A 22,734-nucleotide genomic window follows, 5' to 3' on the forward strand; every position below is an offset into this window, starting at 1 on the left:
GTTTTTGAGCAGTAAACTGAAAAATTAAGCTTTGTGTTTCAAATAAAGCAGACAAGCTTGAATTTTTTAATGACGAAACATTATTAAAGTAAGTCTCCTGAAATACTGAAACATTTCTTTATTCACTTACACAAAAGATAAATAAGTTTTTTTCTTAAAGTATATATCTAAATTCATTAAGCTGCAGTCTTTTTTAAAATGCTTCACTATATTTTATTGACATGTTGTTATAATGGTTTGAACACTGGTGTCTAACTTTGAGCTCCAAAGGAAAAACAGTAAATCATGGAAAGGTTCCATTTCTGTTGAGGCTGATGGACAGTAACAGCAAGGGAGAGTGCTGATGGCAGCTGGGTCCCCTTCAGTCCTCACACTTGGCTTTCTTGCAAGCTGGAAGAGAATCATCCTCTCCTTCTGATGACCGAGCTTTCTTCACAGTAGAAATAATTCCAAAAGCAGTTTTTCTAGTTTCTGTGAAACAAGCAGGGGAACCATAGTGCTTGAAGTTAAGACATGACTGCAAAAGAGGTGATCCTGAGAAGGACCACCATGTTACTTTCACCTGCATCATCAGTGATGAGAAAATGCCAATGAACTGTTAGTATGAGCAGTGATGCAATTTACTATCCTTACCTTTTTATTCCCAACATCAATAGTGATACATCATTACTATTGTGTAACATCACAAATAGTGATGTACATTAATACAATTATTCCTGAAGATTGCCCCAAAGGTAAGATTGAGGGTAGGCTTTCTCTAACTATGTGCAGTCTGTGTCATGAATCCTTGTATCCCTCTAAAGCAGACAAAATATTGAAAGAACCTTCTAAGTGGTTATAAATCAACTGTTCTTTGGAGGAAAACTTGATAAATCTCTATAATCAACTTTGTCATTCCTAGAGTTATGTGATGGTATCTTGAGTCTCAGTTATGGAATATAGTAATCTCAAACATGTTAATAATAAAAGCAAAATCATCTTAATTTATGGTCAGCCAATGCAGTGACCTGTTTTCTCAAGTAGAAATCACATTATTAAAATCTAAACAGAATTATTAAAATCAACCTTCAACAACCTAAGTATTTCTATGTCTACAGACTCTCATTGTCTGTATGTAGCAACCTATACTGAAGTTTACAATTTTTCTGGTTGGTATCAAGTAAACTGATTCTGGGACACTTATCACTAGTGCTAAAAGTTAGGAAAAGAATGACAATAAAGCAGCAGATCACAAGTGTAATTTTTTCTTTTAAAAATCACTTTCAGGACCTCCCTGGTGGCGCAGCAGGTTAAAGCACAGCACTAAGAAGCTAAAGCCACTTCCGCATGAGTTCGATCCCTGCACTGGAGGTGACCACATGGCATGGCAGACCTCTCCTGCTCCCCTCAGCAGTGTGCTTTGTTGATCTGCCTGTTCTACTCCCCACTCTGTCTCTGGTGAATCCTCTTACCACTCCTGCACCTCTGGCCTGTACCCGAGCTCTATACACATAAATAAATCTTTTTCTTAAAAAAAAAAACAAAAAAAAAACAAACAAACAACAAAAAAAACACTTTCACTTTTCAAAGTCTTGGTATAACAAATATTTCAATTTTTAACATTTGATAAAAGAAAAATTCAGTGACTTTCAGTAGCATTAAGGCAAGGCGGTAACTATAGATAAATGCAATGTAAGCCAAAATGTCTAGTCTGTACAAACTTGAACATATAAACTAACAGAAAAGAACTAGTTTCAATGAAGGTGAAGTCACATCTGAATCAATTAATTGGGTTTTTAAAAATCGATTTTTGTATCTTGTCCCTGATAGCTTCCCACATGTTTTAAAAATTTCAGTTGTCTAAAACAGCCAGGAAAGCACCTCCTTCTGAAGAGGAAGTGGGAGAAAGGGAGATTAGAAGCCTATCAAAATGCAGGCAGATTCTCTCAGGCAGAGCTCAAAAGAATATATTCAATACATGTTTCTTTAATACAAACTATACTCACTCTACGAAAACAGAAAATAAAGCTTGAAGAGGATGAGAAAGCTTTGAAGGGTCTGGTGAAAACTGGTTGAAGAAACATGACCCCAAAAGAGCTGCACATGGGAGAACAATAAAAATAGATATGGCTTAGCTGTCTGATAAAAATGACTGGCTTCTTCTGTGACGATGTGGTGGAAGAACTTGCTCACCTCCGTGGAGAATTGCTGCTCGGCAGTTGGTGGACACGGCCGCCTTGGCATCACCTTCAGACAGTCCAAAGAGCAACCCTCTGTGGGCTCATTAAAGATCTCAACCAGAGGCAGCACAAACACAAGACAAACCACCACTAACAGTAAAAAAGCCATGGCAAGAATGGTTTTAATTCTATAACAATTGCTAGTCCAAATGGAACATGTTGTTGAGAGGGTTTATTTAACTCTAAGTTTTTACAAGACAGCATCACCTGCTCCCCTTTTTTCTATCTTGTCCTTAATCCAGAAGAGAGAATGATGAAGCCCTCTACAAGTTGGAGTAGTTTGTTTTTGAAGCTCTGAGTTAATATCAGTGAAGAAAAATATCTTTTGAAAATACAATAATATCATATTTCCTAAGAGAAAATTTCAACAGAAAGTTTTCATCAGAAAAGGATACAAGTTTGCCACATCATATGGGCCTCTGATTTCTAAAGGCTAAAATAAAATGAACAAAAAATAGACATGAGAGAAGTTATTCATAACATATTCATGATTTCATTTGCAATAAATTAATAGGATGGTTTAGGATCCAAAAATAAGGAAGTCAACTGCATAAAATTTAAGTTCCAATTTCAATAGGTTTACGTTTTTGAAAATACTATAAGATCCTTAAACAGCATTTTGTAACAGTTTAAGGGAAAGCTATTTATGTAAATAAAACTTGAAACTGAAAGGAATGGTATAAAATTTTATTTTATAAGCAATGACAGTAAGCAGATACAGTTAAAAGTGAAAACATGCAGGGAACTTAACATCTCTAGACATTTTCAAAAGTTTTATAATTTCAAAGTTGAAAACAAAGTACTTAATGCCAGACTTACCCTTTCTGCAGCACTAGATACAACTACATTCTACAAAATAGAAAGTAATCAATATTAATCTTAGATAAATGTAAAAAAAAATTGAAGACTTATAAATAACTGTAATCACATTTTAACACTGAAGGCTCTATATAAAACCAACTTCTTTTAAAGATAAGGTTAGTTAAAAAAACTAGTTGAAAAGGTCATATAACCTTAATTCAACTCACTGATGACAACTGTTATTCTAGACTGTTCTTTTCACAGTAGGTAAATTGCAAATTCCTTTCAGAAAGATAAAGGCTTCCAAAGTCCTTTGCTCCTTTACATGATTCATCCTCCAGTGCCTCCAGAACTTTAGATTTAAGAAAAGAATCAGTTTGACAATTCCAATGTACTAATAACAAACTGCTCGGTTTGAAAAACAACTGAAAATGATGGATCCATACCTTTCCTTTGCAGACCTGCATCAGGTTAAGGGCATTGGAAATCGTGTATCTTCTCATTGTGGAGTCTTTGATGGCGGGGCTATAGACAAGTTCAAAGCCCACTCCTCGGTCAATTGCCTTCATAGGAAATAAAGAAAATAAAGTGTCAAGGATAAACATACACTGCCTTGCTTTATTTTTACTGAAGTTCTCCCGTGCCCACTTCCTGCATGTAAGGTAGCCTTAAATAAGGACCGATTTTGCCTGAATAGCACCATCCACAGAAGAAGAAAACAGATCTGTGGTTCTACTTGGTCAACAGAGTTTAGTTTTACGTAAACAAGAATCCTGTAGCAGTTAAGGAGAGCAAAGTCCTAGGGGGAGGCAGAAGGTACAGAAGCCATGAACTACCCCAACAACCAGAGATGTGTTTTCCATACTTAGGACAAACTGTTTGCAAACATAGTACACCAAGCAATTTGACCTAAGAATAAGAAGACAGAGAAGTGAATAATTAACACATATCCAAAAGAGAGCTGAGGTGGTTTCTCAGATAAACCATTGCTTATGTGAAAGTCGAATGCAGCAGCAGTAGCAGCCATGGCTGAGTGCTGGGTGGGAAGTCAGGCACTGTGTTCAGGGCCTGTGTGCAATTCATTCTCACCATAGCTTTACAAGAAATGGGCTGAAGCTGCTATTTGCACCAAAATAGCTGTTTTCTTCCTGTAGCAACAGGAGTCCCTAATTTTTAGCTGAGCTCATGGATGCCCTGCAAAAAATGGCAAAACCTGGGCCCTTGCAGCTCCTGTCTTGCCTAGTTTACCAGAAAAGCATGCTTTTTTTTTTTTTACGTGCAAAAAACAATCTTCTTTCTTATGTAAGGCATTCTTCATAGAAGGCAGCCAGCGGTGAAAGCAGCCTGGAAGGGTTGGAAATGGGAAGGAAATCCATTTGTACATAGAGTGTAGTGACTCAGTATCATCATCCATTCATGACAGATATGTCTTAAGCCAACTATGTGTGGGAATGGTAGAGAACAGTTAATATGGCTCCTCCTAAGAGCTTACAGTTTAGGAGAGATAATCAAATAATCACACAAAGACAAACCTGGAACTATCATAGTCACTCTCAAGAATTCTAGGGTAGGTGAGGAAGGAATAAATAGCAGAGGGAGGAAGGGTATGTGGAAAAGCTCTGGGTTGGAGGAAGCAGGGTGGCATTCAGAGCAGGTAAAGGCTGGGAAGAGTGGGCGAGGGGGGAGAAATAAGTCATAACATGTTACTTTGGTGGGAGTGGAGGCTAAAGAGGATAAGAAGAGCCAGCTGTGAAGGGCTTAGAGCTAATGATAGGATTAATCTTAACCTCACTGAGAAGCAACTGAAGGACTTTAGCAGCGGTGAAGATAATAATCAGACTCACGATGGCAAAGTCACTTGGTTGCTTTTGAATCAGTGAAGGAAGGAAAGCATGCACAGACCAGACATTTTGGTCCAAGTGTCTGCCTGGCAAAAGAGTTGCATGTTGGGACGGGTCCAGCTATGACTGCTAGAAGTCTACTCCTGGGTGTTTACAGGAAATAGAAGACTTTCCCTCCGGAACAGGCTGCCCACCTTGACTAAGCTCAGGTATACGTGTCAGGCTTCCATTTCTGCACACAGATTTCCTCCCAAGCCTTACTCTTCCTTTACCTTAACTCTTCCTCCTGCCTCGAGGTTCCCAGAATATTCATTTTGGATTTCTCTATACTTCTGATAATAATAATTTAGCTGAAATTACATGCTATTTTCCACATTGCAATCTTCCCTTCTCCCCTTTTCTAACATACTTTTCCACCTTGAATTCTTTGGTTTGTGTTTATTTCTGGGGATGATGTCAGTTATGATATTCTCAATGCCATTGTAAAGTATCTTATTCTCCCCACCTACCTCATATATGAGAGCTGGTCTCAAGTTACTTCTAAGATACAACTGCCTTCTGTACACTATTGTTGCATATATGTGTATAAATGAATATATAAATGAATATATATGTGTATATATATATATATATGAGTTAATATATAGCTTATGTAGAAGAGGTCACTTGTTACTTCTGTTCATTATGGATTATCCATCCTAAAGGGAACTAGGGTGAACTTTGCTAAAAGAAATTCAAAGATAAACTAAAACAGCTCCTGTAGCCTTATCTCAACTACCACTCTCCACCCAGCTATTTCTATTACCAAAACTAGTAACTAGCCAAAAGGGCTGACATATTTCTCTTATCCTTTTAGTTCCTGAAGGAGAAATAAAAGATTGGATGATACATAGAACTGGGTGACCAGGTCCCAAAGTATAACTAATTGAACTTATAATCTTAGTGTCCTTGACCAGATCAAAATAGCACCCCCACCTTTTTTTGATGGGGTAGAGAGGGGAAGAAAAATGACATAATTATAGGCTTAATTATTTTGTAAGAAAAAAGTTCTGATTTTAATCTTGGTACGTTAATCAAGTTCACTTTAAAACTGTTAAGAAAACTCTGAGACAGGGAAATTAAAGATAATGTGCTCTGAAAGTTGTGAACATTTCTTTCATAACACCTTATCTGAAAATTTTAAAGATAAAATACAGACTCATTCATTACCTAAGCTCTTGCTTCTAAGATCATTTTAATGAAAATTGCCTTAAACTCATCAAATGATTGTTCATAAAAAGCCTTTTCATAAAGAATAACAGTGCCTGCCTGATTGCCTTTTGTTCGCATATCTGACCAAAAGTTCTGGAATAGGTGGATGATCAGATTTCTTTACTAATGAGAAATAAGTCTTAATGATGCTACAAACCATGGGCAGGTGTGCGGTACTTGAGTTAAGAGATATTGGTGGTGAAAATCAAAGCAGCAAGTAAAGCTTAAGACAAAGAGAAAGAGAATAGGGAGTTGATTACTCAGAGAATACATGGATTCTCTGTTCATTTCATAAAAAATTAGTTCTTTATTGAATTCAAAAGTATGTCACTTTTTTGGTGTGTCATTCTTGAAGATAATTTGTTCACATGACTCAGAAATCAAAGTAACTTAAGAAACCAGCAGTCTTACTTGTACTGCTGCTTCCATCTCCCAACCCCTATCTCTCATAATCACTTTCATTAACTTCTGTGTCTTCCTCCAGAGTTTCTTCATACAACTATAAGCAAATATAAGTATGTACTGTGTTTCCTTTTTTTACCCAAAAGGCAACCTGCTATAATCTTGTTCTTACTTTAAGGGTTTTCTTCAATCTGTTTTAAAGCTGCCTAATATTTCATTGCAGAGATATGTCAGATATTTAACTGAGACTACTGATCAACTTTGGATCATTTCAATGTATCTGGAGAATAAACTCTAAAGTGGGAATGATGGGTTTTAAGAGTTGAAATGTATTTACAATAAAAGGTCTGCTGATGTGTTAATTGGCACTACCTCAAAGTGTGATTCATTTGCAAACAGTCATTGCAAATCTAAATAGTTAAATGAGCTCCAACCAAAAGGGTGGGCCCTTATCTACTATGACTGAACCTTTTAAGAAGATGGCCCTGTGAAGACAGAGACACACAAAGAAAAGGCAGAGTGCAGACAAAGGCAGAGACTGAAGTTATGTAACTGTAACTGCAAGAGATGACCGCCAAAGAATCCTGGCAAACCACCAAAAGCTGGGAAGGGGTAAAGAAGGACTGCCCCACAGGTTCCGGAAGGAACATAACTCTACTAACACCTTGATTTTGGATTTCTAGCTTCCAGAACTGTGAGATAATAAATTTCTGTTGTTTTAAGCCACCCAGTTTGCAGGACTTTGTTATGGCAGCTCCAGGAAATGAACACACTAGGTCAGAGAGTAAAGCATTTATCATTTTGATGGCTGTTGCCAAATTACCCACTCCCCCACAGGGATTGTTCCAATTTACACTGCTACAAGCAATGTATAAGAATGCCTACTTTCCCACAGCCTTACAAAACAGGGTATAATCACATTTCTCGGTTTGGGCCCATCAGATAGGTGATTTTAATGTGATTTGCTCTTATTGTGAAGAATTTAAGCAACATGTTGTGCATGTTTATGGGTCATTTGTATTTCCTTTTCTGTGAAATGTCTTCTTTGTATTTTTTGGAAAGTTCACCTTTTTATTTTTAACTTCTCAACATCTTGGAGCTCTTTATGTATTAAGGAGGTTAGCCTTATGTCTATAGCATGAGTGAAAATATTTCTACCAGTCTACCATTATTAGTCTTTCTACTTTGCTTCTGGGTTTTGTTTTGTTTTTGCCACACAGAAATTTTTGATACTGGAAAATTTCTTGACAAATTTACTGATCAAAGCATTGACTCAATAAAGTACCTAACACATTTAATTCCCAAATGTAATTTAAAAAGCTTATCGAGCACTCACACTCAAATATATATGGCATGATTTGTGGAACAAACTTACTGCTTCAGACACTATTTCCTATACATCATTCTGTGGGGATGAATTTGACTATGAATACAGAAATGGATTAGAGTTAAGTGAAATGTTGAAGAGAAAAACATCAGAAAGAGTATAAAACATACAATCACTGGAAATAAATTCATAAAGTTGAAGTCATACCTGAATAACATTGCAAAAAAAAAAAAATCAAAGGGAAGGTAAAGATAGGTGCTGCTTAAAAAAAAAAAACTTTTCAAATCTTGAATTCATAGAAATCTCGTATTAAACTATGAAGTTATTCTTATGAAGCTAAACTATGACGTACTTAACAAAGAGCTCTGCTCTAAAGTAGCTTTAAATAGCATTTCCCAGTGGGGAAATGACAACAGATTTAGAATCAAAGCTTAAGCAGGTTGATAGAAGATGCAAAAGAAGCCAATAACATTTTTACAGGAGTTTATCTAGAGACACCAACTACGTATATATGTTGTTAATCAAGAGGACCTACCCATATATCTAAAAGGACAACAGGAGTCACTTGCAATGTGTTATTTTAATCTTTTAACTCTTCTCTGATTCTGTCTCATACTCACATTTTACCCAAAGGACAAAGAGATGGTATAAATTTTGAGAAACATGACTATAGAGTAAATACAAACAAACAAACCCCAACTTTTGGGACAGAAGCATTATCTTTGTTGTACTGTTATCGAGTCTCATTTCTGCAAAATTTCCACCATGTACATAATATCTACTCTCCTCTACCCTAAAGCTGCTGGGTCACAGCAGGTATGAAAGTGCAGATAAATGCTAAATAATCAGATGTCACTTGATTAACTAAGAGCTGAATTCAGTTTTTTAGAAACCCAAGTTTCACATGATAAAGTTCTGATTCCTGTCAAATTACTTACAAGATTCCAGAAGAGACTTATAGGAGACTTGAGAGGGAATTATGTAGCTGAAATTACGGTGCCCTAACATGTGGTGAAAATAACAAAAGGGACAAGGGCTTTCAGTCTCACAAGTGGAACGTGGGAGTGTGCTCTACTGCGGAGCCGTCTTCAACCCCAACCTTCTCAGCTAATTACTCTCATGTGGCTGGTGGCCTCTTAAATGAAAGACTAATGAATTACCTTCTTTAATGCTTCTTCTTTCATCACCAAAAACAGCACAAACAATATCCAAATTAAGATCTTGATTGTTTTCTCAAGTGCCCCTCTCAAAGCCAACCCCTTAACTTTTCATGGCCCAAACAAGTTTATCCTCTTAGCCAAAGTCTTGCACAAGGACCAAGACTTCAGACCCAATTGTTATCATACTCAGTACATGAGCTGAGCTTTCACGGTGGCTGTTTCCATACTTCAGTGTGAATGTTCTGCTCCGTATACTATTAGGTATGGACAGACAAATGATACTTCATACCTAGGGGATTATTATTTAACCCAATAAACAAATTGTTATATTATACCGTGGGCTGTAATTCATGTACTGTATTATGCTGTATTTTAGTGTAAGTTTCTAGCTTTCTCTCTTAAAAGAAAAACAGGTGAATAAATGAATAGGGACTTTTCTGCTTCCTGACCAACTCACACTGCAGCCTACTTCTACGCTAGATGAAGACTAAAAATAATCTTGCACAGCCTTCCCCTCCACTCCATCATCTAGTTTTTATTAAACAACATATGTAAAATGTTCACACCAGATTTTAAAAAAAGCAGACACTGTGTTAAATACTGCATCTCTCTCTCGCTTGTCAAATTTTTACTTTTCAGAATTCTTAAGTTGAAAAATGTGGGAACGAAGCCAAAAATATCCATCAAACAACAGCAGCTTTCCTGAATTTACAGATGGGATCAATGGCCAGGATGTCCTGGTGCTACTGTCTCAAGGCCTCACCCTCCTCCTTGGGCTGCCCTGGTGTCCCACTTACCTAATGACAAGCACCAGCGACTAACTAAGCACAAGCAGGGCTTGTCCCTATTCCCCAAGCTGGCCCTGACGTATTCATGCAGACATAACTTTCAACCTGACTGACACACTTTGCGGAGCATCCTTTACAGGCAAGCTACTGGGATAACTTCAAAAGGACCAGGGCATAGCTGGTGCTCTCTTGAACTAGCTCACTACCTGGGTTGAACAGTAGGGCATGTTCATAAGACACCAACTGAAAGCACTAACAACAGCCACAGGGAAGCCTACCCTTATGGACATCATGAGTTACGTGCTGTGTACTGCTGACCCAGCCAAGGACACAGTAACATATGTGTGTTTACGCGGGCAAAGCCAGCTAGAAAATGCCTTCTGAGTTCATTAAGGTGAAGAGAGAGGAAAAAACGTTGTTAAGTCTAAAAGCAATATATAAGGCACTGCAATGCCTAATTCCAGGAAAGGCCATTTACATAAAAACTGGGTTGGCAGTTTGTGGCTGGTAAAAAGCCTGGCAAACTAGGAGACAGAGACAGCTACCTATGGAGAGGAAAAATATGTGAAGCCAACAAAACTGTCGTAACCTTGGGTGATGTTTTAGTCTGTGCCTATTACAGAGATGGCTGGAGCATGTCAAGGTCTCAGGTGACAGGGAATCAATCAGAACTGGCCCACCCTGTGGCTGAAGGGCTGAAAGGTTGCCGAATCCAGCTTCCACTTTACCGTCCTTGATAAATAAGCTGTTGAACTGACATCTCCAGCTCTAAAATGTGATGACTTGGAGATTAAGGGTTTGCTTGTTAATTATAAGTATTGGCAAGAATGTGAGAACTTGAGTGACTTGAGCTTAACTAATATTGTGATAAGTTCAATATTTTTCAGAAAAGAGCCCTTTTCTCTTTAAATATGTGACTTTTAAATCTTGGGTACTTTTCAAATACAGTTTTAGTAGCTTATTTTGGGGGATCAGATGTTAAGTCAATTTAAATTTTTCCACACTGGATTCAATTTTCCCACACTATATAGATAAATTTTCTTCTCTTATTGTCATTCTTTACTCTTGGCATCAAGCCAATTTCTGCATAGCAGACACAGGTAAACAAAAGATTGAAGAAGCTGTGATGGTACAGAGAGGAAAAATAGAGAGTTATCATTCTTGCAAAAATACATTTTTCTTTTTAAAAGATTTATTTGTGCATACAGAACTGGGGTACAGGCCAGAGGCTCAGGGGCGGTGAGAGGCTTCACCAAAGACAGAGTGGGGAGCAGAACAGGCAGACCGATGAAGTACACTGCTGAGGGGAGCAGCGGGCAGGTCAGGAGAGGTCTGCCACGCCATGTGGTCACCTCTGGGGCAGGCGGGGATCGAACTCATGCGGAAGCAGCTTTAGCTTCTTAGTGCTGTGCTTTAACCGGCTGCACCACCAGGGAGGGCCACAAAAATACATTTTTCATTTTTCAATTCTGACAAGATTGGTGCCATCCGTTGTTCCCCTCAGCAGTGTAATTTGTTGATCTGCCTGTTCTGCTCCCCACTGTGTCTCTGGTGAATTCTTTTACTGCCCTTGCACCTCTGGCCTGTCCTCCAGTTCTGTATGCAAAAATAAATAAATCTTTAAAAAAAATTAAAAACAAAAAACCCCCCTTTCTCCTTCAACAGTAGTTTTTCAGAAGGAACTGTGGAAGCCACTATCTAAACTAGCACTTTAACCCTTCCTAGGATCTGACCATGAATGCAAATAGGCTGTTCCTGTAGTTACAAATATGAAATAAGAACACCTGGATGAAGAAATATGACTTTGAAGGTGTGATAGATGGAAGACAAAGGGTAGAGGAAACAAGAGGAACTAAACAGAAGGGTAACGAGAACAGTTCCGCAGCAGAGGGAGGAATGAACTGTTCCCGAACGCTCGGCCATGCTCTTGGCCTTTCCTGTGGGCCAATTTGTTCAATGAAGACTTTTAACTTTACAAGGCCCTCAGCCCCTGTGCAGTTCATTCCTGATCCCTTCTGCCCACTGGGAACCCTTCGCCACTGTTCCCCTTCCATTCTTTCTTGACTTCTGTCTCCTTAATGTTCAAAATTCAAACTATAAGCATCTATTGGTATTTACTTTCCTTTTAAGAAGTACCCTTCATAAATTTTGGTTTCTAAGGCCTTTCAAGAACATGTTGATGATTTCCTGTATGTGGTTTCTTTTTTTAAAGCTTTAATTACTTATTTATGCATACAAGAACTGGGGTACAGGCTAGAGGTACAGGGGGTGAGAGGATTCAGAGACAGAGTAGGGAGCAGAACAGGCTGACTGATGAAGTACATTGCTGAGGGGAGTAGTGGATGATACAGGAGAGGTCTGCTCTGTCATGTGGGTCAGCTCTCTGGTGGGGGATTGAACTTGTGCTGCTGTGGCTGTAGATAGCTCGACAGTGCTGTGTCTTTAACCCCTATTCTACCAGGGAGGCCCCTGAATATGTTTTATGTTTCCTTTCTTCCTTTAGTAGGTTTACAAAAATAAAATTCTCTTGTCTAAACTGTCTATTACCCAACCCTACTTTCTAAGAACACTGGCTTATTTCTTTGGCTCCTTTTCCAGTTTTTGAATGCAAGTTTCTACAGATTAAGTATAAAATAGAAAGTGCACTACTTACCACATTAATAGGGGGTCTTTTGAAGTAAAACGGTAGTTTCTCTGTTACAGTTATACAGACTAAATCCACATCTAAATGTGTACAAGCAACCTGTGAAGAAGAAAAACATGTAAAGATGAAAGCACAGGGAAACTGGCACTTCTTAACAATGGGAGATGCTAGGGTCAAACCTACTAGAAAGAAATATAAATACATAGGGTTTTTCCATAGGCATATGGTGGTTGTGTGTTGAAGACCACTGCCCTTTGCAAAGTCAGTGCTCAACCACTTCTTCAAGTTTGATTTGATTTCACTACAATCTAGTGGAAGCAGAGGGCTCTGTCCAGAAACCATCTCAACAGACAGGGCTTAGAGGCTCTAACTCATGTCTGTTAAATAAGGATGGGTTGCTAGGCAAGGCTCAGTTTCTGGAAAGTTATTTCAGATTGTTCCAGAAACAGGAAGCAGACTGTTCTGAAATCCAAGAAAAAAATAAGCCCCAAGGAATGTAGGCATAGTCCATTTATTCCACAAATTATTTGTTTTTGTGCCAAGAATTACCCCAGGCCTGTGGCTCTTATCAGTCCACTAAATGGCTATAGCTATAGCAATGTTAACAAGGTGCTACCAGTGGAATTTTGCTCAAACACAAATAGAAACAAATGGTCTATGTAGATTGTCAAGGCAGAGCTGCACAAATCAAATGATAGTGAAACAATTTTTTCAACTTTTAATTCCTGTTTTATTTTCTAATTTTTGCTATTACTTGTTGACCAATACTTTGAATTTACTTTCAAGAGAGGTTTGAATATGTATTATTAATTACTACATAAAGATAAAATAAATGGAGAAGGAAATGTGGAAAAACAAAACATCAGGGAATAAAAATAAAACCAAGCTGGGGAAAGGTTACTATCCCGAGACTACAGCTAAAAGACACTTCCAGAAGATACTAATCTGACTCTGATTTTGCCATTATTTGATTTATTGTGATAAAAAAAAAAGCTGTTTTATACTGCATTAAAAGTAAGCCAGGCTAACAATGCTGGTATTTACAGGCTTGGTAAACAAATTCAAACACCAGTGTAAGCCGCTTCAGGGGCACAGGCCAAGGGAAATCACTTCGATTCAAGGAGGACCAGTAAAGAGGGGATAATAAAGCTCAGAGGGTAAGCTTAAGTTTTAGTAGTGAAGGGAATTTCATATCTTCACCTTTTTTTTCCTGAATCCCTGCTTCAGTTACTCCAACCTTCACCCAGGGCTTTAGGAACTAAGTAGTGATCAGAGGCTACCTGGCTTTCAAGACCCTCACAGAGGCCCAGTAAGCCAGGGAAATAATTACATATTGGCAGAAACACTTGGTTCATGAACTATCTGTCGTATCCCAACTGCCCCAGATGTCCAATTCATGGAAAAGTTATTGGCACTCTGATAAAATGGGTGAAGAACAGTTTGGAACAGTAGATCAAACCAGCTCGCCTTGTGTTTGCCTTTGTTAAAATGATCACAATGGCAAAGATCAAAGATCTTTAATGCTGACATAATAATGAATAAATAGGTATTTGTGGGGTCTTACACAGCACTTTAGCAGTAGGTATCAAAATCCCAAAGGCACACACCGGCATTCACCTACCAGAATGTATCCAATGACTGTACAGATGTATTCTATATAGCTATATACCTCACCAGTGGCTCAAGGATGTCCAGGAGTGACAGTCACTACCAACATCAATCACAAAAAATAGGTCACAATTAAACATGTGCCAATTTTACTTAAAAGAATTATAGCTCCTTTACACAATGGAAAACACCAACTCCATATTATGGAACCATATTATGGAACCATCACCAAGATACATGGTTGGGCGAAAGCAGCATGGTGTTAGGTTAGAAAGAAGGAGGGAGGTATAGAGGGAGGTGAGGGATCAGATTATGACACGTCTAAAAAGAGACAAAGAACTGTTAGCAGGGGCAGCTCTGAAGAGAAGGGAGGGAGCTGTAGGTCGGAAAGGTGCTTTTTACTGCCTCCTCCTTGGTAGTGTTTGAATTTATTACCATGAACATAAGTTGATTTTCATTAAGGAAAGCTGATTCATTTTTTAAAAGCCTGTTACACAGTCTGCCCCAGAACAAAACTAAATTAAGTTACTTTTTCCCTTATGCCTGACTTCCTTTCCCCCTCTCCTGTACAATAGGGGCTAATTTAAAAATATACCTTAGGTTGATTTATGATAAATCTTCAGTTACAAAGGACAACTCTACATGGTTCTCTTTGGCACCTCAAACTTAAAATGTCTCAAACTGATTTCTTTTGTTATTTAATATTTAATCATTCCAAATGTTTGGTTGATACATTTAGAATAACTATAGCATAAGAGCTAATGGTCCCATTATAATGAAATGCTTTTAAATCTTTTAAAAGATTAAATTGTGCCGATTAAAGCTAGTAGTCAAGAATCTAAATATAAACAGTTTTGGCAAGTTGTGTATGAATTCATATCAATTGTGCTTAACCTTTTTTGACGAAGGTCTCCTATGAGGATTTAGGGGAAGCTGATTTCCACCAAAATGCACATACATGCTCATACATTCACCTTTGGCTTTATGGAACAGAAGGGCAGGGCTGTTTCCCCCAAGCCACCTTCATGAATGTCAGGTTAATATATTTGGCTATTTAAAAAAAAAAAAATGCAATGGAGAATCAGGCTTACGTGTGGGGGAAAAAGAAGTTCAGAAACAATGCCTATTTTGTGTATGTAAATTAAACTCCCCTGGAGAATTTACTACAAATAGAGACTACTAGGTCCCACTGCTAGTGATAAATTCAGTACGTAGGGTCTAATTCTCTGCATTTTAACAAATATCATTGGCAGTTGGTAGAACTTGATTACACCTTGAGAAATACTGCCTTGAAAGATACCCCTTTCCTGATGTCCCAGGTACTGGTAGTACCCTACAGTAGGGCACTTCAAAGAGTAAGTCATGATTTTGGAAGTAGAAAGAAAGTACTACTTCTATATCCATTTAATTTTTAATTCACTCTTCAATTTATTTTGTTTTGTGGATGTACATTATTCCATACTACAACTAGTCATAATGATTTATAAGAAGCATACATATGATAGAAAGGCAAGGACAATTTTATTTTTTGGTAGAATGTGCAAACTCACCAGTTTGGAGACTGCTGGACTAAGTAACCTTCAGTCCCATGAAGTCCTAAACAGGAAAAGCTGACTCAGTAGCTCCTGAAGGTGCTGTGCCACTCACTGCCACATTCTACCAACTGTCTCTTACCCAAGAGGCCACTGAGCTCCCTTTACAAACTTTCATTTTGCCTTCTCCCCTGGAGTAGCCTTGGAAAGGTATCTATGAGATACCTTTCAGATATTCTCAGTGAAAGATAGCATGCTAATGCCTATGGGAACTATTTAAGTGGTTAGGTTATTAAGTGGTTATTGAGTAATTGTCAACATGTAAGTGTGTTGACGATTTTTTGTAAAGATTTTTTTTATTTATGCATATAAAACTGTGATACAGGCCAGAGGTACTGGGGGTGAGAGGATTCACCAGAGGTAGAGCGGAGAGCAGAACAGGCAGGTGGACTTTAGTACACTGCTGAGAGGAGCAGCAGGCGGGTCAGGAGGAGAAGTCTGCCATGCCATTGGGGTCACCTCCCCGGCTGGGAATCAAACTCGTGCTGCAGTGGCTGCATTAGCTTCATAGTGCTGTGCTTTAACCCACTGTGCCATCGGGGAGGGCCCGTATGTTGACAATTTTATGATTCATCTCAGAGAGACAGCCCAGCAGTTTTTTAAATATCATATCTTCATGACTATCTGTTAAAATCCTACAATCACTTTACATATCAAATAAATAAAATCACTTATAAAACATGAGTTTTGCTAAACAACAAACCGCTTGCACTTGACCTGATTCCAAACCATGATTTACTAACAAAAGCTTTATTTAAAATGATTTCTATGAAGACAGAGCACACTAGTTTCAATAAAGTCTTGTAAGATTTAGCAAGATAAGAGGAAAACATTCCAATTTAAAAAACTGTTTTCACAGAACTCTTTGAATGAATCCAGAGTCAATTCCAAATAAATACTTTGTGAATTATTTATAGCTTTCTTCTATCTTCTAGACTATTTCTTATTATTTTGACTACACCAGCAAGCATATATTTGTACTTTTGAATTCAAGCTTTTGAATTGGCTGAGAAAAGCCAGTTAGAAGAGAAATAAGATAAAAATTACCATATGAAATTAACTGTATTCTAAAATCCAAATCTTAGTCTATATACTACCTGAAAATTACTCGTCTGTTCTTCTGAAATAAAATTGATATTACCATAGCTGAGCATTTTACAATGGGTGTCACCAAAATAAAGGCACTCGTGGATGATTTGTATTGTTTCTCTGTATTAATATAAACAGTTAAGAACTAACAATATGCCCTAAAAACTAACTTTACCACATATCAACCTCCTTAGACAACAGCTCCATCTACTGGATAAATTTAATGAAAAATTTCCTACCGTTTTAGAAGTGAATGCTTAAAAACAAACTAGCCTGGTGAAATTATAGCATCAGAGACCAGTATTTTTTCCCTTTTGGTAGGCACACACTTAGTAGATGGATGAAGGCAAACTCAGAACTTTCTGAAGTGTTTATACTCATTTTACATAGTAAAAACATACTGGATTCCAGTTGTTTCTTTTCCTTTTTTCATAATTATTGAAAACCCCCAGTGGGTTCTGCCTTTAAGCTGACAAAATGAGCATATATATTAAACTGATTTCTCTCCTAAAAAGTCAGTGTGATGGCAATTTTTAAAGCACAAAGTGAAGTCTATATTCACAAAGACTCTCAGAACACTAAGAGGGGTACTATCAGCAGGAGGTTGAATTTGAAGAATTTCCAGAAGACCAGAGGCTTCGCATCAGGCAGACATGTGGACCACACCTCAGAGCATGCAAAGAGAAAGCTGTAACAGGGATGGGAGCTGATGCAACACAGGAGACCCCTGTACCTCCCTTCCTTCCCAGGTAGCGGTGAAGAGGAAAGGCACAAACTGAAGTGGCTTGAGAGTTAGATAAAGATGAACAACATTTATATAAGACAAGTTTCAAATGGATGAATGAAGCAGAGGTCAAGAAACAGAAGAAAACCTGATGGGCGCTTCTAGACTGAGTCAATCAAGTGAATAAAACAAAACAAAAAATATACTCCACATGTAGACACCCTGGTGAAATTCCAGAACTCAGAATATTAATGAAAAATTCTAAAAGTGTCCAGATGGGGCAAAAAACAGGTCACCTACAAAAGCATAAATCAAACCTCTGTGAAGTAGTAAAAACTACTTCATTACCTGTTACTTACATGAAAAAGCTTCTCTGTCTTTGGGAAAACTGCAACAATGTCATACAGCCTAACTCTTGAAGAAGTTGCTCTCTGTGAATATAAAGAGAATATTACAGTAGCAAAAAACACACCCATGAGGTTCTGCCCACTAGCCCAGCTGCATTAATATATGAAGCACCTTATGCTTCGGATATGCCCGTGATATTTCTGCTTGGCTTTTGTGTTGGTGAAGAGACTTTCCAAGCACTGAGAATGTGGATACCAATACTAATAACACAAATCATCTCCCTCCCTCCACTGCTATGCTTAATGTGTACCAAACACTGTGTCTGTACCACACAAATCCAATCAGAGCCCTTGCTGTTACAGGCTGGTGGAGGTCCTCACCAGATATTTCCTAAGCACCTGCTGTGTGAGGGGCAATGAGGAATCAAATCATATGTCTGCCCTCAATGGAACTCCCCCTTTTTGTTCTTTTTGTTAAACATGACAAAGCATGATGTGATGAGGCTGACATTAAGAATACTGTTAAATACAAATTGGAATGTGAGACGTGCAGGAAAATATCTGACAGTCCAGGACAGAAGAATATATCAGTGTAAGTTACTGCTTACAAAAAGAAAATCTAAAACGTATACTATATGTGTTTGTATCTGAAGAGACTGGAAAATGTATATATTTAAATGTAACAACTTTGAATAATGAGACAATATGAGATACTTCATATTCACTTGTTGGTACCTTTTAAATTTTTGTTTCTTATTTTGCACAAAGAAAAAGGTACGATAAGTTGGAGATGTGATTAAGAGAAGCAAAAGGTGCTGTGTTTAAGCAGGTAAGAGGGCCTGCTGAGCAGACCTGTGCAGATGGAGTGTGGGTGCCCTGTCTTAGAAAAGCCAGGACCCAGGGTTTGCTCTCTCAGTTCCACACCTATTAACACTTCCTGTCACCCACCTTCAATCACCTAAATTCAATGAGTAATGAAAAGTTGGCAAAGGAGCACTATGCAAGTAAGTGTAAAGAGTGGAAGAGATATCTGTTGACTATATGAAATCTGAAGACCTGGATACAGGCAGGTGTTAAGTTAGGTAGGGGAGAGGTCATGTAAGAATGGAGCAAGGTGAAAAACAACACTGTTCAACATCAATCAATAGAAGCTGAAAGGCCAAAAAGAGAGAAGAAAAATAATCCACTTACCAAAACATTGCAGTGAGATGGATCCGAAACAATAATCGTCAGTCTAGTTAAAATCTTAATGGGTCTTGATTTTCCCTACAATCAAAAACATGCTATTAAAAAAGCACAAAGTGCAAATGATTGATTTTCTTCTTTGCTTATAGAAAGTATTCACTGAAACAGAACCAGCAATAAGGAGGGGACAGATCAGTAAACCCTCATCTTGATTCTCAATGCATTTATTGTACAGCGAGAGAAGATGTATGAATATTAAGTTATAGAAAGATAGTTTAGAGGCTGTAGGACTTCCAAGAAAGACCACCAAAGATGTACTGAATATATAGGAAAAGAATATTCCAAAGAAGAGCTGAGTCTTCATGGAAAGTAAAGACTGGCAGACAGAGGAAGAGGCAGTGGAGGTTAGAGAAATACATAAATAACTGGGCATGTTTGAATGAGTCAACAGGTATTTTGCTTCTCAAACAACAAAACACGTACCTGTACAATTGGCAAAGTTGTGAAGAGCTCAGAAACAGCTACTGGCTTCTCAATTTCCTTCAACACATAAAAAAAAAAAAATTACCCTAGGTTTTACATTAATGAGATGAAGCATAATGGATAAACCTACAAGGATTTTTTTAAAATGGTATTTCAAAAGACAGTTTCTTAAAAAAAAAAGAAACCTAATTTCTGGTATTCAGAAACACTAAGTAAGCTTTTTGTTGTGGTTTTTAAAGAAAAAAGCAAAGGGGCACAGAAATAGCTGAGAACATTAGTGACCAGGAGGGATGAAAAACAGTTTTTAGAGTGAAATGATCTGTAAGACATAGTTATTGACTTAGCAGAAAAACACATTTACAAGTAACTTTAAAATGGAAATAAATTAGTGAGGCCATGACAATAAAAGTATAGAACTGATTACCATTCTATCAATAACAAACTTTTAAAAAGCTTACATTAGAGTGACTTAACATCAAATTAATTTTAAGACTCCTAATATGATCCCATAGTACTTCACAAAAAACTTTCATTGTAGATACGTAACAGCTCAGTGTTAACATATAGAATAATGCATGTGCATATAAGAAATAAGTCATCTGTAACATCTACATTAGCAATATAAACACAAAAACAAGTAATCATAAATCTTAGTCATTATTAACTTCAGAAATGATATTTTACCTGTTTCTTTTCCTTAAATTCAACAACATGATTGATGGCAACAACTGAATAGCCAACTGTAAAGAAAAATTGAACATTTTTTGCAGACATGTAGAAAAAATTTTGCACACATCCAGAATCATTTGGAAGAGATGTGGGTGAGAGGGTGAGAGACACCTGGTGGTGGTGGTGGTGGGGGGGACTGACAATGACAGGCCTTATTTGATTTGCACTTTGATTTTGCTCCTTTCCTCCCAGACCTGTGTGGCTCCTTTTGCCTCCTTTGTATGGTGTCCTGCCAGAACTGTAGACCTGTGGCACACATTCAAGTCCGAGAAGCCTTGCTTTGGGCCAACCCTGTTTGGCTGGGCATTTACCACAAGAGGCTAGGAAACCTAGTATTTCATTGGGAAACTATCCTTTTTTTCCCCTTCTTTCTAAGCATACTGATCCTATTAAAGTTCTTTGGCACCAAGAGTATGCTTTGTCTTCATGTGTTAGATGGCAGAACCCCTCCAGGGTGAGGAAGTTTGGGGTCCTAGGAGACTCCTCAGCCGGACAAAAAGAAATGGTGTAATCAATTTATTTGGATTAAAAAGGACTCCTTTTTATCAGGCACCATTTCTGAAAACTATCAATATTGGTTCTCAGAGAACTAAGAACTGAGGAATGGATCTTCCTGCAGAAACCTCTTTATTTTTAAACCTTTCTATCCCCAGACTTTACAGTTTAAGGAAGAAGACAACAGTCTTGATGAGCTTCATTAGTGAAAGTGTAATCTCATCGCTCAGGGCTTTCTCTTGGATTCAAATATGAAAAACTTTCTAGCATCCGAGCCATGCTGCTCCCTTTCCTTCGGTATATAGGCCTATCTATAACTCTAAATATTATTACCTAAATATTATTCCAACCTAGCATCCCATAGACTCCCGCCCGACTTCCTAACCCCCCACAGATCTCCTAGTTTGTGTACTAGCCTCCTGCATTTGCACAAGAGGAAGGGTGGGGTTGATACTAAAAGCTTTGGTGGAGGAGACTGTACAATTGCAAGCCTTGGATTCTGCCATTTATCAGCTATAGGGCTCTAACCAAATCTCCACCTTCTAAGGGCCGCGGTTTCCTTAAGCTGTAGGAAGGAAGGAGCTGGAGAGGGTAACGTGTTCCCTGTGTCTGAGAGTTTCCTGCGCCCGAGATGAGAGCCACAATACTTCGGGCATCAGTTTCCTGGGACATCCCAGATACCTGAAGGAGGCCCCTTCATTTCAAGTCCCTCCCAAGCGTGGCATGGCGATCGGGAGAATAGAGAAACTGGACAGGCACCGGGAATCACGAAACCGTGGTAACTTACGATGAGCAGCGTTCTCCACCAGCCCTCGAAGTGCCTTCAGGTCGGAACCCGCCCGTAAATCCAAATCCGCAAACACCGCCATGCTGAAATCACATGATCTGCCAGCACGCGTCTGCTCAGCCTCTCCCTGGGCATGCTGGGAATTGTAGTTTGCTTGCGCTGCCCCTCTCTCCTTGTTGATGTTAGGTTTAAAACGATTTGTAAAATCAGGGTGCTGAAATCAAAATTACTTTGATCCTTTTTCTTCTTCTGAATGAGAATGTTTAGTTGCATTGGAGGAACTCAAATCTTCCACCAGTCCGCCAATAAAATAATGCAGAGAGCGATGTAGTGGAATAAGCACTTACACAGTATTTTATTGTCTTGCACGAACTAGACACAACTCAGGACTGGAGTGGAGAGACCTACAGAACTCGTTTTTATTGTCTTTCCCTAAAGTCCCTTCCGTTGTTTAAAATGTTTACCTGGAAGAGGGGAAACTGACCTGAAGATCCAGAAAGAAGATTGACGGAGAAAAGGGTTGTTTTGTCCAATCAGAGCTGGCAGTGTGGACGCCGGCGGTTCTCCGAGAATCGACATTTTCGGCCGCAAGATGGCAGGGCTGTCCCGAGGATGAGCAGTCAGCGCCACCACTGGTTCAGTCACGGGCTAGTTACAGGAGATAGAAAATTAAAACGTTTTGCACCTTTCCTCTGAGAACTGGACAAGGTGGTGTATATCCCACACCTTCGAGATTTCCACATTTTGGAGCTTCGTGTAAATGAACTCTCAGCGACTGATTACATCAATTATTCGACACATACACTTGCTCATTTTACTGCTTCTCAAATGTGTGACAACGGGCCGGTCCACTTCCCCCTTCCCTCACTTCTCCTAAGTCCAGTACTGGTCGTCCGTAGTTAATCATAGTTTAATTCAATCGATAACATCTATACTCGGCTGAATAAGGATTTCCTAACTAAAGGCTTGGATATACAGACAGGGACAAAGTTCTGTAAACATTTTAAATATTTTCCATTTCTGTACTCAATTATCACAAACAGTACTCTGCTCTACCGACCATGCCGTAATTAGTACCTCTTTATATGATTTCTTAATTAGTCTTAAACGTGAATTTTAAGAGAGGGTTCTTTGTAGCACCATGCAATTCTCTTCTTTTTAAAATTTTATGAGGAAAAAATATTTTTCTTTTCCCGATAAATGATATTTCCTAAGTATAAGCAGAAAAATTTACTTCTGAAAATAGCACAATCATATAAACT

General features: G+C 38.3%; 1 protein-coding gene across 1 annotated transcript; it reads right to left on the reverse strand.

Annotated features, from left to right (window-relative positions):
- Positions 1-289: 289 nt before the first annotated feature.
- Positions 290-21,646, reverse strand: RPP30 (ribonuclease P/MRP 30kDa subunit). Its single transcript, XM_004680635.2, has 11 exons — positions 21,473-21,646; positions 20,146-20,201; positions 19,462-19,518; positions 18,985-19,059; positions 17,806-17,877; positions 12,443-12,532; positions 3,467-3,583; positions 3,039-3,068; positions 2,615-2,652; positions 2,173-2,252; positions 290-471 (listed from the first exon to the last, which is right to left on the reverse strand). Exons 1-11 carry the CDS (start codon positions 21,552-21,554, stop codon positions 362-364), a joined length of 807 nt encoding a protein of 268 aa, XP_004680692.1. The 5' UTR covers positions 21,555-21,646; the 3' UTR covers positions 290-361.
- Positions 21,647-22,734: the final 1,088 nt, after the last annotated feature.

Source organism: Condylura cristata, unplaced genomic scaffold (assembly GCF_000260355.1).
Source record: "Condylura cristata isolate star-nosed mole 26May11 unplaced genomic scaffold, ConCri1.0 scaffold00011, whole genome shotgun sequence".
Taxonomy (NCBI): domain Eukaryota; kingdom Metazoa; phylum Chordata; class Mammalia; order Eulipotyphla; family Talpidae; genus Condylura; species Condylura cristata.

What these genes read in the sequence shown, in the direction of transcription:
- RPP30 (XM_004680635.2), bottom strand. Translation starts at nt 21,554, where the DNA reads ATGGCGGTGTTTGCGGATTTGGATTTACGGGCGGGTTCCGACCTGAAG. An exon ending in AATTTAAGGAAAAGAAACAG is followed by an intron (nt 19,519 to 20,145) that starts GTAAAATATCAT and finishes TATGTGTTGAAG; the next exon opens with GAAATTGAGAAGCCAGTAGC. An exon ending in AGCAGCAATTCTCCACGGAG is followed by an intron (nt 472 to 2,172) that starts GTGAGCAAGTTC and finishes CTTGTTTCACAG; the next exon opens with AAACTAGAAAAACTGCTTTT.